Source organism: Gopherus evgoodei, chromosome 6 (genome assembly GCF_007399415.2).
Source record: "Gopherus evgoodei ecotype Sinaloan lineage chromosome 6, rGopEvg1_v1.p, whole genome shotgun sequence".
In the NCBI taxonomy this organism is placed as follows: Eukaryota; Metazoa; Chordata; order Testudines; family Testudinidae; genus Gopherus; species Gopherus evgoodei.
Window position 1 is genome coordinate 16,412,901 of NC_044327.1, and position 20,099 is coordinate 16,432,999.

General features: G+C 41.5%; 1 protein-coding gene and 1 long non-coding RNA gene across 2 annotated transcripts; one reads left to right on the plus strand and one right to left on the minus strand.

Annotated features, from left to right (window-relative positions):
• Positions 1-1,302: 1,302 nt before the first annotated feature.
• On the minus strand, positions 1,303-13,283 carry LOC115653084 (thioredoxin-like). The gene is made up of 5 exons (XM_030565789.1): positions 13,179-13,283; positions 7,666-7,770; positions 6,004-6,063; positions 3,270-3,335; positions 1,303-1,516 (listed from the first exon to the last, which is right to left on the minus strand). The coding sequence occupies exons 1-5, from the start codon at positions 13,200-13,202 to the stop codon at positions 1,454-1,456; spliced, it is 318 nt and encodes a 105-aa protein (XP_030421649.1). The 5' UTR covers positions 13,203-13,283; the 3' UTR covers positions 1,303-1,453.
• LOC115653085 lies at positions 3,342-19,606 on the plus strand. The gene is made up of 3 exons (XR_004000839.1): positions 3,342-3,967; positions 19,322-19,325; positions 19,592-19,606. It is a non-coding gene; the product is annotated as an uncharacterized LOC115653085 (long non-coding RNA).
• The last annotated feature ends 493 nt before the right edge of the window (positions 19,607-20,099 follow it).

Genomic DNA, 20,099 nt, shown 5'->3' on the forward strand with positions numbered 1-20,099 from the left:
TTGATGATCCATGCAATAAAACCTCCTAGCCACTAAATCAGTAGTATTTTAAGGTTGCTATGTGATGAATTAATGCACAAGTTGTCACACAATAAGTCTGCAGCTCTACTCAACATTTGAGTTCAGTGTGACAGTGGGAATCTTTTGAAATCTATGAAGCTTGCATTTGCCTCACTTTCCCTTTGTGCTTTTCATTGCTACCCAAGAGAATCATAGCTTATTAGGGTTGGAAGGGACCTCACGAGGTCATCTAGTCCAAGAGGTGTGAAAGGTTAACAGTGCTCTGGAGTTAAAGGAGGAGACAGGGGTTGGTTTCACCTCATATCAACTGAGAATCAAAGCAAACCCTAATGACTGATCAGTGACACCTAACAGCAAAAAACTCAGGAAGGCAGATGCAAATACTCAGTGCATTGTGTCCTGAAGGGGTGCGGGAGCCTTGTATTGTACATGTGTCTGGCTTGTCCAGATTTGCCACAGGGAACTAAAGACAGACAGGTATTGCTAGTGCTTCAAGATCTCTATGACTGAAATGAGAACAGGAGCCTGCCCCTGGGGAATGGCGTGGGTCCTTGGGCACTCCCAGGGGACTGGTTACATGCATGGTGGGGAATAGACCAGACCCAGGATCTTGTGACAAATAGTACCAAAGCACTTTTTTAGACTTAGAAATTGAAAAAAGCTTTAACCTAAGTCATCCAGACAATGAAACCAATTGACAGCAGGTAACACATACCAACCTTGCTAAGGTTGCTTGGAACACTCTTCCCCTCCCTCTCATTATTTCAAGTTTTTGCATCAAATATTTCTCACTATATTACTTCTAAGCCAGGCAAGTGAGACATCTTGAATATGGAATCCCGGGGATGTTTTTCTAACATTGTGACCCTCTAAAGCCATTAAAACTATAGTTTTTGCACCTGTAGTCAGATATTAGCATGACAACAATGTGTTAGCACTGCCAAACCTGAGCAGAATAAGATGGACACCCATTACATGGTACTAATCTATTACTGCAAAGCATGCTTTTTGGATTACAATGGGTTATGGTCAACTATTTGCACTGAGAATTTACCTAATTTCCAGCAGTCTGTCCTGTTTAAACAATCTCATGCTGTACAAAGCAGTGAAAATGGCCATCTAGTTTTAGGGGAGTACTTCAGAGGGATTGAGGGGATTAACCTCATACTTAGCATTTGGTCCTGTAGAAAACCACACCACCACCTAGCCATCCACCCCAAAAAGTAATCAGTGGTATCTTATGCAAGCTGCCTAGTTTTACACAGTGGACAGCAGTCTCTGTAAGTGAAGAATTTACATTTTATTGTATCCATTTACAGTCTGAAGGGACAAAATTTTTGGTTACATATTTAGCTAACTTGATTAGACTCCATAAGTAGAAAAGTTACAGGCTATATATAAACAGTCAACATTAACTGTTCACACGATTTGATCAGCGTAGCTTGACAATAGTCTCTTCCAGCTTCTCTCTGTTTGCTCCAGAGAATTCATGCACCTGTAACAAGAATTTTTTATTTTAAGAATAGCCATTTAAAACAGTGATTTTAGCCCAAATAGTTTTATAATCCCTGGAAAGATATGGCAATTTTATTCCCATAAATCAAAGGATAATAGGTGGCCAATGTTTGAGGTTTGAAGTTTGTTTTGCTTTCCAGATTTTGTACTCTGCAGCTCTGCATCCTGAAGTATTTAACTCACTGTGTGCCAGACTGTTTTATTGTTCTCCAAACACCTCTACTGACTCCAGTCTTACACGAACAGGGTTACAGATTTCATAAGAACCAGCTACACATATGCCATGTCAATCTTGGCTCTCAAAAGTTGTAAAGAATTAACATGCAAGATTTTTTTAGTAAGAAAAGTTTATCTACAAGAGATCACAAACTAGTCAGTTAACTCTGGATGCAAGGCAATGTCTTTTCACTTACTGCACTAAAGTGTTATGACACCACTTCACATCCAGATGAATTATCTTTTGGAAATACTTTGCTGGACATGTTTTCAGAGTTAGATTTGTAGACAAAGAACAGACTCAGCAACAAAAGGATATTTAGTTTTAAAGAGAAAGTTTAGAGATTCTAGAAGATAGAGTCTTGTCTACACTGGACATAGTAAGCACCTACTCAATCCACCCAACATTTGAGACATGTTTTCTGATGGACAAGTTTAGTTTTTGAAAGCCACAGCTCCCACCCCCAGAAGGCCCTTCCTAACATGAAGGAAATTATTTGAGTAGTGTGCCTGCAAGTCTGGTTATACACTAGCCCACAGTGAAGATGACAGACAGTATGAAGGACCTGTTTTATATTAAAGCACAGCCATCCATCCAATTATTTCATAACTAAGTGCTTTCGGAGAACAGACAGCCAAATGAGCTTCTGGTTGGAATATCCGATTTAGTAACCTCACCTCTAGGCTGAGAGAAAGCATAAATAGTCTAAACTCCAGGCACTATAATAAAGCAAACTTGGGCCAAGACTATCAGCTCTGCCATAATTTACAGTAATTACAATTTTGTTATTGTGCAGAGGTACTGCATTTGTTTCCTTTGCCTTTCTATATAGCTGAAGACTCAACACATCTAATAGATTAGTTGGCTTATTTTTTTTAAAAAGTTAATTGTTTAGTTATGATTGGGTCACAAAAAGATAGGAATACTAATTAAGTCCAGCTGGCCTGCAGCTGGGATAGGTGCATAAAACAGGTTTCAAACATTAGGTTTTGAAGAGAGGCTCAAAGTCTCCATCAAAACTTCACATTAGGATTTACCTGGAATTTACAAACCCAGAGTGTTTCTAGAACTTATTACATGCAGTTAGATCACTTAGAAATAGTTTGTTTCTAACATTAGTGATCCATTGCAGAAGGCTAGGCATTATCCTGTTCTTAAGGTACCAATATGAACTTCCCTGTTTCCTGAGGCTATTCTATAGCCATTTGTGCTCTTTAATTGAGTACGTGTAAGTGAACTATACTGTTCAGGAGGTAAATTGAGATGCAAGCTATTTTGAGATCTTCACAAGGTGCCATTCCTCCAGACTTATTCCTAACTATTGTGTTTAGCCACTTGCCCCAGTGTCCTATTTGCCCCTATAACAACTTCTAGCAACTCTGAGTTAAACCTTATTATAATGTATAGGGGCCAGAACAAACATGTAGTTATTTTAATTCTTATTTAGTGTTTCAGCTTCCAGTGTCCTCCCGCTCCCAACACCTATACTGTTTCACTAAGAATGTTGAAAACCTACCTTTTTGCTCTCCTTGTAAAAGTGGAATGTTGGCATGCACTGGACTGCACACTCTGAAGCCACGTCCTAAAAGAAAGTTTCACTGCAATTTTAGCTTGGCAAATTAAACATAACGAACCAGAAATCAGACATGGTTCTTATGAAATCAGACTTGTAACAGATTACAAAAAATGAAGGGGAACCAAGTAATTATTTGCAACTCTGGTCAGTTAAGACCAGTCACTAGTTATTATGTGGATATAACAGTCTTCCTGTTCCTACAGCTAGCAGTGGTTTCATAGTCTTTGCTGGATTTGTTTAGGCAGAAACAAGACTACTTCTGCAGAAAGTAGCACAATACTACAAAAAGCTAACTTTCTTACATATCATGCCTTATTTGTAAGGTAATTTCACAGCTGAAGGTCTGCCAATGAGTTTGTTAAACAAGCATCTACTAGTCAGCCAGGTTTGCAATCTGGTGTTACTTCCATCTGTTTCAGTTAAGAACCTATATTGGAAAGGCTTATGAAGATATTCCAGTTAGAAGTGTTTATCATTTATTACAAAAGGACAGGTACTTTTAAGCAATGAGTAGTGTTCCTGCTGCTTACCACTCAAGAATAGTTTATCACTAGCACACAATAGCTTCAGGTGAGAAGCATCAGCTTTAATAGATCACATATCCAATCAATGATTAAGTTATCCTAAATGAAAAGGGGGTGAGAGGAGGAGTGAAATTTAGATTGGCTACCACCCCTGCAGAGAGCAGTGCCTTTGCTATTCAAGCTACCTACACAGCAGGGGCACAGGAAGAGAAATACCTAAGTAGGTAGTTTTCCCTCTATCACATCAGGAAACTATGGGAGGGGAGTGCAAGATCACCACAGATTCTAAACAAGATTTGCAGGCAATCTAGAAATACTGCCAAGTATCAGAGGCCTTGGCTACACTCACACTTTACAGCGCTGCAACTGGGGTGTGAAAAAACACCCCCCTGAGCACTGCAAGATACAGCACTGTAAAGCATCAGTGTAATCAGGGCTGCACGCTACACCCGTAAGGGATGTGGTTTACATGCAGCGCTGGGAGAGCTCTCTCCCAGCACTGCTGCTCTGACTACACTCACTTCAAAAATTCCAAATGTAGCCATACCCAGAGGGGTAGCTGTGTTAGTCTGGATTAGTCTAGCAAGCAAGATAGAGATAACGAGGTCAGTTCAATCAGGAAGGATGAGGCCCTGTTCTAGCAGCTGAGGTGTGAAAACCAAGAGAGGAGAAACTGGTTCTGTAATTGGCAAGCCATTCACACTCTTTGTTCAATCCTGAGCTGATGGTGTCAAATTTGGTTTTCACACCTCAACTGCTAGAACAGGGCCTCATCCTCCCTGATTGAACTGACCTCGTTATCTCTAGCTTGCTTGCTAGCATATATATACCTGGCCCTGGAAATTTCCACTACATGCATCTGAGGAAGTAGGTATTCACCCATGAAAGCTCATGCTCCAAAACATCTGTTAGTCTATAAGGTGCCACAAGATTCTTTGCTGCTTTTAGAAATACTGCCTATACACAGACAAGCTTACTACAGCATAAGTACTTCAGAATGCAACAAATGCTGGATCGCTTATGATGGCCAAGTGGAAACTTTGAGCAGTTATCACAGTTTAAGGCCAGAAGGGACTATCAAATCACCTAGTCTGACCTCCTGTGTCTTTGTAGGCCATCCCCTGCACAATACACCCAACAACTGACATTTGACCAGAGTATTACAACCCACAGGAGACTAGACATATGTACCGCAAGGATCAAGGTGCACTTGTGCCTAAGGCCCCCCACAATGGCACGGATGTGATTGTGCGACATACCCAGATAATTCTGGCAACTGACCCACATGCTGCAAAGGAAGACAACTCCCTTCCCCTCCTATTCCACCAATCATAGCCAATCTGACCTGAGGGAAAATTCCTTCCCAATTCTATACATGCCAATCAGTTACACCCCAAGCATGTGAGGAAGAACCAACTAGCCAGGCATCTGAGACTGCACAGTGGTGCCACCTCAGAAACCTGCCCCTCACCATCCAATGTCCCATCTGCAGCAATGATCACACCAATGCTTCTGAGGAAGGATATTAAAAAACCATAATACAATGGGTGGAAGAGTAAGAGTGCAAGATAATCCCTGACTGCTGTAGATGGCCAGCTGAAACCCTGAAGCATAAGCTTTTAAGAACATAAGACATCTCCTGAGAGGATCTCAGTTTCCTTAGAAGAACTGAAAACAAACTCAAGTTTCCTTTTTAAGATGGCTTGATTCTAGATACTAGAGAAATCCCCCTATTAACATTTGGATTTTAAAATGTATTCCTGATATATTAGTCTAGTTTGAATGTTTCTATCAAATGTTATTCACATGCACTGAGGACAACAGGAGTTTTGGATATGCAAGGAGTACAGGATTAAGATCACTTTAGCAATCAGACTGATTTCTTGTCAGTGTTTGCTAGGAATTAAAGTACATGATGGAAAAATGTTGAATTACTAACAGTGAGATTAAAATATTCCCTTTAGAAATAAATTAATCCCTAGTTTCTTGCTCTAGGTAACTACTGTTGCAGTGACTGACCATTTTGAGAGCAAAGACCACCTAAAGTTTTTAGGAGACAAGTTTCCTAGCATAGATTACATGGCAAAGTTCACCTTTATTGCCAGTTCTGCCACAAACAATATTACTTGTCGGTGCACTGAGGACCTTACCTGAGCATCATCCACATCAACTTCAAGAAACACTACGTCTGGGAACTTCTCACAAAGACTCTAAAGTTTTAAAACAAAAAGTGTTAAAGTTGCAGTTTTTATTTCATATAAACTTTAAGAGTGCTCTAGGAGTCTCGTATAAGAGCCCCATTTGGAGAAAAACAAATCTTACCAGTTAGTATCTTTTGGTAAAAAGTAGGTAAGTAAAAGTTTCGTTTGCCATAGAGCAATTATGTCCCTAGCTGGAGCATCAAGAGTTCAGTTACATGTACCACAGAAGTCATTTTAAGATGTTTAGTAGTACATTTTACTTTCAAATCCTTTTTACTAAGATCTTTTGTAAAAGGCAAACCTTCCACTACCTACCCAGCTTTAAACTAAGAGTAGTTAGAGAGGAACTTATTAGGGCATGAAGTCATATGACAGATGTATCTCTAGGATGATAATATTTGCATGCTCCTAAACCATAATGAAGTTTTAAAACCATTAAGCAAGTTGCAAGTCAGTTGAAGAGTAAGATTTACAGGTCTACAGAGTGATACATGTACCTTCTTCCTTGAAATGGATGTCAAACATGTATTTTTTTTTAAAATAGCTTTACAGATTGTAATGTTTCTCTTTTGACTGAAGAAAAATGGTAATTTGTGAAAGTTTGACCCAATTCCTCAAGAGAATTAGAAAAAAGTTTTAATAGAGCTGAAACTTTGGAGTCACACATGAAGTACCTTCATTCATCAAAAATGTTTACTCTTCATAAAATAAGTAGATACAGAAAATCAGTGTTACAATCAGTGTTACAAGCACCAGAGTTATGAACTGATCAGTCAAGCGCACACCTCATTTGGAACTGGAAGTATGCAATCAGGCAGCAGCAGAGACAAAAGAGCAAATACAGTACAGTACTGTGTTAAACTACTGAAAAAAGGAAAGCAGCGTTTTTCTTCTGCATAGTAAAATTCCAAAGCTGTATTAAGTCAATGTTCTGGTTTAAACTTTTGAAAGAACCGTAACGTTTTGTTCAGAGTTATGAACAACCTCCATTCCCAAAGTGTTCATAACTTTGAGGTTCTACTGTACCAGGAAACTGGCACATCTTCCAAGCTACACATTTGTAATAGTTTACAGCCACATATTACACTAATGAATCATGACTACTAGTTTACACTGATGGCTACTTGGCATTGGCATGAAGGGTTACAGTTCTTTACTTTTCTTGTTTGGGTTATAAGTATTAATATTTCAGCCTGTTCTGTCATTTTGATTGTTGAAATGTTATTTGATTGAGACTTCAAAATCATTTGACAAGGCTGTCTTTATGGCACCAGAGACTGAATTTTATTTCAATTTTCTTGACCTTGATAGTTTGTTATGATCCCCACTATAAGTTGTGAATAGCATTTCACTTTTTTGGAGGGGGGGAAGGGAATGCTTTAAAAAGAGTGGTGAAGAACTGTTTGGACAACATTAGGAACATGATTGTTTTGGTTACAGTCACATCTAGGTCACAATTGAGAGTTTATTGCAAGTCTTCCCCCATGTGTCAAGTAACACAAGACCATTCAGACATCCATAGTGACCTATTTTTATGGTAAGATAGCATTGCACTAGTTAAGTCTCAGCTGTAAAAACTAGCAGAGTATTGAGTTTGGCATTGTTACTTACATGAAAAAAAGGTTTGATCATTTTGCATGGTCCACACCATGTGGCCGAGAAGTCAACAACTACAAGCTTAGGACCAGCAGATTTCAATTCAGAATTAAATTCTTCCTGTAGAGAGAAGAGATTCAACACCAAGTGTTATTTTTGCAAGTGTGCTCAAATCAGTCCCTTCTCTTTATGAAAAACTTGTTTTTGAAATTCATACTGTTTCCGGATTGGATATTCTGATGGCTCAATCCTAACAGCCAGTGTTGCATACCAAGACTTTCTTTAGAATCAGTGGATTTTGAATACACTAGCGTAAGTCCAAAACAAATGTCTCCTACAACAACCCAAAAGCTATTACAGTAACATTACTTTTTCAGCAATAGAACAAGTTCTCTCATGTAGGAATTACCCACCAAGTTGTAGCAGCAGATTTGTTGTACTGGCTGGCCGGCCTAAAGCCAAAACAAAAGAACTACTACTTGAGACTAGATTTGCCTTTTTAATTTGCATTAAAAAGGAACTGGGCATGCACGTTAGGCAAGAGAGAAGGAGAGAGAGTTTGTAGAGTTCTAATCAAATACTTGCTCTAACTAGTGATGCAGGTGCTTCCTGCTGCCAGTGTCTGGTATGTTTGATACATGAGGACATCTGAGATATTAGAATGATAATTCTAATCAGATTGAATATAAGGAGAAGCTGGGTGTGTTTCTAACATTTGTTTCCAGTCAACTGTTCCTGAAAATGCCATTTTAACTGCCTACAGTTAAGTCTGTTCAGTTCTTTCATCCTACAATTTTAGGACTTTGACTCTTAAATATCACCAAAGCAGTAGGTTTTGATGCAAAGCAGGCAACTTATGCCCATAACTACCAAAGCCCTACCGTTTGTTTTCATAGCACAATACCATCTCCCCCTAATCCAAAGTGGATAGATCAGAATTACACCTCTCACTTCAGTTACATGTCCCTGAACAAGGTATAAGCTAATCACACTGCACTACAGAACCAATTATACAGTCTTCATACTTAAGTGGATCATCCTTTGCAATAAAAAGGAAGCTTTCCTGCAAGGTTCAGCGCATCTATGCATGACATATCAAGACTTCTGATGTATGGTTTGCCTTTTCTTTAGATAAGGCCATCAGGAGGAAGGATGTAGATGTTCATATTTGTTTTAGGCTATATACCTGGATTGCAAGCTAAGTGACTTCTTATTTAATCCCCAAAATAGCATGATAAACATCTGAGAGAGTGTCAGGGAACTGCTAGCACTACCTGGGGAGGCTGGGAGAGTGTCAAGTCAGAAGATTTGGAGAAAACAGGTGACAAGTGTTCTTGTAAAGACAAGGTTTCTGGGTAGCAAGTACTGGGACACAGAGAGGTGAGGTCTAAGTCACCTCAACTAAAGAAAAAAGGACGACGAAAACTACTTAAAAAAAGTGATCCCTTCTCCTGTGTCCTGCCTCCTCCTTTCCAAAAAAAGGAAAGGAGTTTGAGTGACCTGGATGTAACCTCAGTTCCAAACACCTCATGTCTATAGTTGATGAGCACTGTTGGCTGGCATTGCAAACTACCTTCCACATTACATAATTCAAGCTGCCTTGTAGGCTCAGGTTAGTCTTGTAAGCAGAAAAAAACTGAGAGTTAAACCTATTACATCTGGTAGATTAAGTAGAGGATTTGATAAATTTCCCATCATTCTGTTTATGCTGTATTTCTGCTCCTAGTGAACTGGTGTGAGGTCATAAGACAGACTTCTTGTATTGCCTTTGGCTTCTTGTAAGTCAGCAGTGCCAGTTGATTCTATGCCTATCTTAACATAGAGATAAGAGCATTAAGTGCTTTCACTTACAATGAAATAATATTGTGACCTCTCAGGTGAGCTAAGTTTAGCAAGCCAACTACAGCATCAAAAGCCCTTTTGCCATCTCTCACCCAGCTTTTTACTGGCTCAAAACACACTTGTCAATGTTAGTTATCAATTGGCTGTAGAATAGATAAATAGATTCAAGTAGAATATAAGAATGGGCATGAGCCTGTAGCCATGTGAGTTTCTAAGCTAGACATCCCGAAATATGGCTCATTTCCACTGATCAGAAGCTATGATGTAGCAAGAGAAAAAGACTTACCATATCTGCACATGACACCACCATCACAGCTTCATGTTTCTATTAGCATTTTAAACTCGAGATTGAATCAGAGATCACTAGCTAATTTTTCCCCTATTTTGAAGTCATTTTATGGAGTTGCCTTTGTGATGTATATGCTAGGCTAAATTAGGTTTCACAACTGCAGAGGGAAAGGATTTCTGCTCTCCAACCCAATTAAAACAGTGCAGAAGACCTTATGTAGCATTGTGAAGTGCTGACCAATTAGTGTTTGAATTGCATGGTAGTTCTAGATTTCCAACGTTAGGTTGTGCCTGAATTTTTCTGAGCAACAACTAGTTTCATGTGGCACATACGGCAAGACTAAGCTAAAACTGCATCAGTTTACAAAGGAAGATTCCCTACCCTTCCCCCAAATGAATGGAAATGATGCGTTCCATTGAGTATCTCAGAGTAACATACAAGACAATAGTTATTTTCAAGCTATGTAGGCCCCTAGCTAGACATTAGGAATACCAAAAAATGGTATTCGCTCAGAGCAGATCCTGTATCATAATTTTTTACAATCAGAGCACTCCGTGGCTTCATAATCAGAAGAGACAAACTTGCTTGCTCCTATTTAATAATCTTTTCATCCATGAGAGATCTCAAAACACTTTACCAAAGTCAGGTAAATATTCCCATTTTTATAAAGAGGAAAATCAGAGGTGTGACAGTCAGTGTCAAAACTGAAAACCAGGTGAATCAACTTGCAGTCCAGTGCCCTAGTCACCAGGCAACACCACCTCATCTTCCAAAGTGATGTAACAATACAGAATCCAGCTACATTTTAAGGAGCCTGCCATGTTAAAATCTGCACAAACATTTAGACTCCACCAGGAAAACAATTTTCTTCATGTTCCTGACATCCAAGTCTTCTATAAGTTCAGCAAAGGATGGAACCACTTTCTATTTAAGCAGCTTACAGGTGCAGTGGATATAGCTAGAAGTGTGAGTCTCCTGTAATGAAACCTAAAACACCATCTACATTTGTTAAAGTGGGCTAGTTTTGAGCAAACATCTCTCCAAGGGACTCTGGGAACCAGATTCATATTTTGTACCAAGACTGAGGTGTTAGCTGAATTTCACTTAAACCAGATGGTTTAAATTTGAGCACAAGACTCAAAGGGTACAATCCCACACACAAGATATAAATGAATACAATTAAAAGCCCATTAGATTTGCTCAGCTCTAGATACAGATACTTTAAGGTATTTTAAAAGACTGCTGTGTTTTTAGTATGTTATAATTCAGAAATTTGGCCAGATAGCAGATAAAAGCAGCCCAATTTTTATGCTACAGATAAAACATAGTAAAATGGTACATGTTCTGTTCCTCTGTCAGCTGAACATTATTCACAAGTAAATTCTGCTAATTTGCTGTATTGTGGAATTCAGAGACAGTCATCTGTACACATTGGATTTGGTTGTGTTGCTACAGCCTGAATTTCAAGGTAGCTATGTTAGATGAATTTGTAGTCCTTAGAGATGTAAAGTGACACTAATTATAATTAAATTGTAGAATATAAAACTCATTTATCCCTGACTATTTGTGGCCACGTACAAAATGTGCCACTGTAACAATTCTTGGAAGTTAAGGGATTAAAGAAGCCAATTCAGATTTTGAAGGAACCAGCATTACTTTAGACAATCTGGTGAAGCTATAAGGAGACTGAGTACTAAAATACTGGTTCAGAGGCCCTAGCATTAACCTACCTGGGCACCAACAACTATTCCTTGACATGCTATTCAGACACTCATGTTCTCTACTTCACTGCATCCATAAAGCCAATGAAATTCACTAGGGTGGGACCAGTGGGTATAATCTGGTTCAGCTTTATACTTAAGACTATCTTGGCAAACCCAGTTTTGGGTCACACGAAGAAACTAGGACCCAATTCAATATTAGAATAATTTCTGTTTAATAGCTTAAATTTTAAACTAAAAGGACACAATCACAGCAGGTTTGCATCAGGGACAGCTCTCTAGAAACACTACCTTATGACAAGCCAAGACCACTAGTAAAGTGACCTGGTTATTGTCAATTAGGTCCCCTTTTTACACACTTCCCAAAGTACTGGGCAAACTACTTGCACAGATGAGCACAAACCATTCCTGACCTAATGTTCCCCCCTCCTCCCAAGAAGGAGTATGCTTTTATACTTGTTAGACTACTGCACTATCACCCAAGCAATAACAGATAAGTATTCGTCAAAGTCATTTTTAGAGAGTGGACAAAATATTAGTGCCCTGACATCATTAAGGTCTTGAAAACACTACCTCTACCAGTGGCAATTAAGAAGCTATACTTTCCTAGCACAGGGCATGCCCAACATCAGTTTCTGCTGAAGTTCTTTTAAATTAACTGATACACTGCCCAAGTGGGCCCTGCGCCGCCAGCACCAAGCCTCACTGCAGCTGCTTCCAGTTTACCCAGCAGCAGATCTCCACTCTGAGATCGCTCCACAAGACTGCTGAATTGGAATTAAATTTGCAGATTGGACACCATTAAAGTAGCTTGAATAAAGACTGGGAGTGGACAGGCCATTACACAAAGTAAAACTATGCTTGTTCCCCCACCCAGTTCCTCACATCTTCTTGTGAATTGCTGGAAATGAGCCATTTTCATTACCATTACAAACAGGTCTTTTTCTCTCCAGCTGATAATAGCTCACCTTAACTGATCACTCTCCTTATAGCGTCTACAGTAACACCTACTGTTTCATGTTGTGTGTGCATTTATTTATATCTATGTATCTTCCTGCTGCATTTTCCACTGCATGCACCGGATGAAGTGGGCTGTAGCCCACGAAAGCTTTTGCTCAAATAAATGTGTTAGTCTCTAAGGTGCCACAAGGACTCCTGTTGTTTTTGCAGATACAGACTGACACGGCTGCTCCTCTGAACTCTGGCTAATGTAACCCCCTGGCAGGACCCCCGAACTACTACAGAGGGAGGGAGGCAGGCAGGGGCCACTTCCCCAGGCACGAGCAATAACGGGGGGAGGGGTTTCCACACTCACACGACAAGGGGTCCCGCGGGGGAACTGATCCCCCTCCCCAGCACAGACCAGCCCCGGCTGAGCCAGAGGCTCCTCAGGAGAGGAACTCCCCGAGCCTGGCGCAGCGGCCCTGCCCCCAGCACTGGGGCGGGAGCGGCCGGGTAACGCGGCCCAGGCCCCGAGGAAGGGGGAAAAACCGCCCCGTGCCCGGCCGCCCCCCAAGCGGCGGGGGCGCTCATCCCTACGGCGCGGGCACGAGGCGTGGCTGCGCCCGCGCGCGTTCCCGCGACCTCCTGGGCCCTGAACCGCCCCGAGCCCCCCGGGGGGCCCTGCCCGCCCTCGAGACGCTGGCGGGGCGGCCTCGCCACCAACCGCTGCTCACCAGATTTCCTACGGTCTTCACCATCGTTGCTGCCCGGGTTGCGCTCACGACGTGACTGACAGTTGGACTGCTAGGCCTGTGGCACGGTGGTGCCGCCCTCCTGCTTATATAGTGGCCAATCCCCCCAGGCCTCCGTGCGCACGCGCGGTTCGCGCCCCGCCCCTCCCCTCCCTTTTCCCGGACGAGAAGGCTGCGCGCCAACGGGTGACGCAGGGGCGCTCGTGCTCGCGGGTTGCTATCTCCTCCTCCCCCTCCCCCTCGGCTCGGCGCGCGCTGAGTGGCGCGGGTTAAGACTCCCTCCCTGACTGGGCGGCGGGGGCCGGGGAATCCTCTGGAGGCATCACCACAGCTCCTCCCTCCCCCAGCGAGAGGGCGCGGCGGCTGCGCACACTGACCCCCCCCACCCAGGAGATGTCACCCCCGGCCCCAGAGGAGAGAGGTCTCCTGCCTCTGCGTGGGCGGGGCACAGGGCTGTAACCAGCCAAGCCCCTGCCCTGGGCAGGGCCGCACCAGTGTTTTCCTGGCAGGGCCAAATCTGCAAGCGAGGGCTCCATTCCTCCAAAAAATTGCAGTGGGGAGGCCTCATGGGAGGGGGGGAGGAGAGTGAGCCTGGCCTGCCCGCAGTGGCTGCTCCTGCCCCAGTTCCCCCTCCGGGCACGGTGCAGGGGGGTCACAGCCAGTAGCTCAGATTTGACCTAGCTGCTCCTCTCGTGTGATGGGGGGCTGCTGGGCCAAATCTGGGTGGCACTGGAACGCCACACACCAGGTCGCAGTGCCCTAGGTTGCTCTTTTGATTGCTGACCTGGACACACACACGTCCACCTTCCCCGAAATAATAGTGATGCCCTGGGCAAGTATTAAATGAGGTATTGGAATAAAATGTGTGAGATGTGTTGAAAACCAAATCGTGGCCAGTGAGATGAAAGCCTCCAAAGCCACAAAAGAGATGAAAACTAGTATAAAAAAAAAAAAAGGGGGGGGGCAAGGATTTCACAGAAAATTTCAATTTGTTGGTAGAAATTCAAATACTGAACAGTTTTGGTTTTCACCTGGAATATTTTGGTTTAAAGACAGTCCATTTTTCAATTTAAAATTTTCTGAGGAAAGCAATTTTTATGTATCATATTTATTTATATAAATGAAAAGACAGTACATCAGAAACCTACAGATATATGAAATCAGAAATACAAAACAGACAAATTCAAATGTACAAATAAAAAACGGTGGTGATGTCCTCTGGTGTGCACTTGGAAAAATAAGCAAAAAAACCCAGAGGTTTGGGTGAAGATGCTTAGTGTAATAAGATTTAAAATGCAAAATGTTTTGGGGAAAATTGAAAACAGATGGTAAGAAATAAAAGGCTGTTTTTCTTTTTTTAATTATGGAAAATAAAAAATGATTACATGGATGGAAATATTTCCTATATGAGTTTTGTTTCTCTGGAATTAAACTGGGCTTCTTGTGTCACATGGGTGAAAAAGAGAGGGCAGTAAGTACAGGAATTTTTGGCATTAAAGCAACTTTTGATCCGCAGCATTAGTCACAGCAACATTCTGAGGGCGGGTCTATGTTTCCTTACATAGCTCATGGCTAAAAGCTCAGTGACTTTGGAAAAAACTGCTGTGTAACAATGACCAGGAAGTATTTCACATGCATAGGCCCTAACCAGAAGTCAAATGACTTCCTTCCTCCTTCCCTCACTCCTTGCTCACTGTTCATTGCTGATGTTGCTGCTTGTGACATAGCACTATTTACAGCTTATATTACTGGAAAAAGTCCAGCCAGTGTGCTTTATTTAAATGGTTTTAGTTGACTCTGAATGACATGATTTTTCTGAGAGCCCGCAAGTTGCTGTGAAGTTTTCTCTTCTTTTGGTTTCAGAAGGAGAAATCGGGGGTTACTGAGTTCCCAAGTCAGTGCTGAACCACACGCTTCCTACAATTATGAAATCTCAAGTAGTCACTTGTATTACTTAAATTAAACTAGCCCTGGTTATACAGGTAGCCGTGTTAGTCTGTATCAGCAAAAAGAACAAGGAGTACTTGTGGCACCTTAGAGACTAACATAAGCTTATGCTCAAATAAATTTGTTAGTCTCTAAGGTACCACAAGAACTCCTCATTCTTCTTAATAATTATACAGGGAACATCCTTTAAAAAATTCCACCAGTTTGAAAGATTCTACCAGGTTAAAAATATTTCTCATATTTAAAATGGACAATTCAATTCAAATCTTTCAAACTGTGGAACTTTTAAAAGAACATTTCATAGTGTGTTTTGGTGTATTCTGAGTTTATTTTTTTTTTAGAGGGGGTGTATTTTGGGGCTCATTGCATGTGTTTCAGTGTTTGCTGCATGCTTTAAAATCCTGGAATGAATTAAGTTGAGTGATTGTAAAATGTGACTTAGTAGTTGTGCAAATTATGTTTTGACTCTAGATACCATGGTTATTGGTGTCCCAATAATTGTAGACAGATTATCGAGATGAACAGATTTCCAGATCCTTTGCACTCAGATGACATAAATATTTGTACCCTATAAAATATACATGCTTTAGAGGTTGGTGGAGACCAAGCCAAAAGGAATACAAAATGTTAAATTGATTGTTAATGAGAAAAATATGAACAATTTTCACTGGCAAACAGATAAATGTTTGACTGTAAAGATAAAATATTTCTGACTTCTAATAGACCCTTTCTTTTTGTTCCTGTACAAGGAAGGAATCACCTTTCACCAGGTGTCATAGTATCTTTCCCCAATCTGAACCTTAGAGTCCAAAAGTTGGGGTACTAGCATGAATTCCTCTAAGCTTAATTACATGCTTAGATCTGATAAGCTGCCACCAATCAGGAATTCCAGTGCCTGATACACTCTGGTCCCCCCAAAACCTTCCCTGGGGACCCCAAGACCCAAATTCCTTGAGTCTTACAACACAGGGGAATAAACCATTTCCCTCCCCTTCTCCTCCCCTCCAGGTGTTCCCTCCCTGGGCTCCTGGAGAGATATACAGATTCAAGCTCCGTGAATCTAAACAAAGGGATTCCCCCTTCTCCTTTCTTCCTCCCAGATCTTTCCCGCCCTGGGTACACTAGGAGATCACCGTGATTCAAACTCCTTGAATCACAACACAGAGAAATCAGGTGGGTTCCCCCACTTTCTCTCCCCCTCCCTTCTCCTTCCCTGTTAAGTACAGACTCAATTCCCTTGAGCCTCAACAAGGGGAAAAATCAGACAGGTCTTAAAAGCAAAACTTTTAATAAAAGAAAAAAAGAATAAAGAAAATAACTGTAAATTCAAGATGGAATATTACAGGGTCTGTCAGCTTCTAGAAACTGGAGAAAAAGCCTCCTCCAGCAGAAATAAAATTTAAAATACTTTCAGCCAAATACACATTAAATTTCTACCAGGCAGATACACATTTGCAAATAAAAACAATTAAAAAGACTAAACCGTCTTTCTACCTGCACTTACTACTTGAATAGAAAATTAGAGCCTGTAGTACGTCCGGTTACTCTCAGATCCCAGAGAGAACAAAGCAAAATCCAAAAAACACAAACAAGGCTTCCCTCCACTGAGATTTGAAAGTATCTTGTTTCCTGATTGGTCCTCTGGTCAGGTGTTTGGTTCCCTGTTTGTTAACCTTTTACAGGTAAAAGAGACATTAACCCTTAACTATCTGTTTATGACACGCCCCCCAAATCGCAGACAGTGGGGAACCTTACTGGGGGTGATTTATTCCTAGAACTTTAGAATAAACAGATTAAGACAACACATGCACCTTACATATACTACTAAGTATGTAAACTACAAGACTTTGTACATTTTAAGGACAAATTTTAACCAGTGGATTGTGGGAAACTTTCACGAGAGAGTGCATCAGCTACTTTGTTAGAAGCTCCTGAAATGTGTTGAATTTCAAAATCAAAATCTTGGAGAGCTAAACTCCATGGAAGCAGGGTTTTTTGTTCCCCTTGGCAGTATGAAGCCACTTTAGCGCAGCATGGTCGGTTTATAGCGGGAACCGCCATACCCAAACGTATGGGCGTAGCTTTTGCAGGGCGTACACAATGGCGTAGCATTCCTTTTTACTGACTGACCAGTGACTTTCCCTCTAAGACAGTTTGTTGCTGAGAAACACGACAGGATGGAAGTTGTGATCCTGTCCTTCCTGCATGAGAACTGCTCCTATAACACGCTCAGATGCATCTGTGGTTACTAGGAATGGTTTGTCAAAGTCCGAGGCCCTTAGCGCAAGGTCAGACATGAGCGCCACCTTAAGCTGGGTAAAGGCCTTATGACACTCATTAGTTCACTTAACTGCATTTGGCTGGGTCTTTTTGGTCAGGTCTGTTAGTGGGGCAGCGATTTGGCTGTAGTGTGGTACAAATCGCCTGTAATACCCGGCCAAGCCTAAGAAGGATTGGACCTGTTTCTTTGACTTTGGGACAGGCCACTTTTGGATAGCATCCACCTTGGCCTGTAGGGGGTTTATGGAAATCCCTGGTTCTTTATCAAATGGGTTCACAGTTATTGTACTGGTTAGTACACACCTTCTTTCCGGCAAAAGATGTCTGTTTATTATTTCATTTCCATAGGCTGGCCTGTGTCTTTAAAGGATTTTCACCATGTACCAAGCTCCCAGGTGATTTATCCTGCCTGGGAGATGCTGCACAGTCTTTACAGTGTGCTTTTATTGCCCTTTGCTTATTCCTCTCTCATACATGCCAACGATACGCCTAGGGCCACTTTATACCGCTTTGGCAGCATAAAGAGTCATAAAACCAAAGGCTTCAGAGAGCGGGTAATTGTGTAAGGGGATTCTCTGAGTGGTGCATAACTCGCATAATGATGCTACATGCCCCTTCTTAATGTCTGGGATAGGGTTGTGCTGAAGGCATGGCTAGGAAGAAAGCACTGCTGTATTCTGCTACTTTCAGCTGCCAGGATATATCCTTGTGTTCATGGACAGCTGACTGTAAATTAGAGCAGCCTTGAGGACCAGAATACAAAGAAGTACAAAGGTGGCATAAAGCCTCTCTCTCTCTGCTGTGTAGATTTCAGTCAGAACTGGGAATCAGGCCACAGGTAGTCATACAGCCTGCTTACAGAATACATGAAAACTGAAACCCAAATAAAGTTTCAAAGATATCCATCATTGACAGGGTTAACAACTTTTAATATAGTAACACGAACAGTCTGTGACTGCAACAGTAGTCCAAGGCCAGGGGCTCATTGGTATCTTCATCCATCTACCATCCAACTACCATCTTCTCATTAGTAGTTTCAGGTGGACTGATAAGTTCTAGTGTACCCCAATTCTTTAATGTCATGAAACATTCCTGATGCCAGGTATCAATAACAAGCTCATAACTCACTGGTTGTTATCATCATCATGTAATGTAGATGCAAGTAACTGATGCAAAGTTATAGACATAAACTGAAATTATAGTTCTCAAACTATATTTGCCTGCTGAGCAGGAGCTACTCCACTCTAGACAAAGGGATGTGGTTTCCCCACTAGGGAGTTACTTTTGAAGGACAATGAGAATGTATTTACATATTGCACAAACAGACCTATTGAGCTAACAAGGGGTAGAGGCAAAACCTCACACTATCATGGTGGGGGGAGGAGTTTCACAGTCACATGTTTAATATTCATTCAGTTACTCTGCAAGGGCATGACAGGGAGGAACTAAATAATTTGCATTTTAGCAATCACTATCAAGTGGGGGAAGAAACCAGCATGAAATTTCCTTCACCAGCAGACTCCATGCTGCTTTCCCCACAGCTTGAATGAACTTTACTTTGGGGAGTAATCATCAGACGAATCCATTTCAAAAGTTCACCGGACTATAAAGACAGGGGCAAAGAACCCTATGTTATCTTCCACCCAAGGAGACAAAGGAAAGGAGCACTTTGGATTTTGTGGGAGATCCTGACTAACATAGATGGGTAAGAAACCTACCGTGAATGAAGGCTGTAGCTTATTCTGTTAAACCTTAGTCTCTAGAAAGCAGTCAAGGGCAGTCGACTTTGGAAGGAGCTGATGTAGGAGATAAAACTAAGTTAACACCTGGCCATATTCAGAGCATATCTCTAGACACTCCTATTTCCCAAAGCCTTGCAACACTAACATGGGAGAGAGGGGTGTAAAGGAAAAATAATACCCTTTAAGAGCTTCTCAGAGGCTGGGAGAAGTGAAGAACAGAACCTACCAAGAAGTCTGCTATGGACTATGCTCTGCAGATTTTAATACTTGTGCAGCACAAAGGCCTTAAATCAGCAAGGTACTTAAGTGCACGCCTAATTTTAAGCCCATGAGTAGGTCTCATTGATTGCAGTGGACCTGAACTGAAGTTTAAAATATTGGTTGCATTATACATAAAGGATATGTATACTTTTCTGAGGTCCAGAGGGAGGTGGGAAGCAGCCCAGTTGAGAATCTAAGGGTAAAGATAAAAAGGTTAAAGATAGGAGTGATGTCATGGTGAGGGTCTACTGTAGCCCACCAAATCAGGAAGAGAAGGTGGATGAGGCATTTCTAAAACCAATAACAGAAATATCCAAAACACAAGACCTGGTAGGGGAACTGTACCTACCCAGACATCTGTTGGGAAAGTAATCTGGCAAACACAAAATTTCCAATAAATTCTTGGAATGTATCAGGGACTTTTTGTCCCAGAAAGTAGAGGAAGTAACTAGGGGGACAGCTATTTTAGACTTGATTCTGACCGACAGGGAGGAATTGATAGTGAATCTGAAGGTGAAAGGCAGTTTGGGTGACAATAATCATGAAATGCTAGATTTCTATATTCTAAGAAAAAGAAAGAGAGAAAGCAGCAAAATAATGATAATGGACTTCAGAAAAGCAGACTTTAACAAACTCAGAGAACTGGTAGGTACAGTCCCATAGGAAGAAAATC

Coding starts and splice junctions, on each gene's coding strand:
- LOC115653084 (XM_030565789.1), bottom strand. CDS start 13,202: ATGGTGAAGACCGTAGGAAATCTG. Junction 7,771..13,178: donor TGAAGACCGTAGGAAATCTG/GTGAGCAGCGGT, acceptor TTCTCTCTACAG/GAAGAATTTAATTCTGAATT. Junction 6,064..7,665: donor TGATCAAACCTTTTTTTCAT/GTAAGTAACAAT, acceptor TTAAAACTTTAG/AGTCTTTGTGAGAAGTTCCC.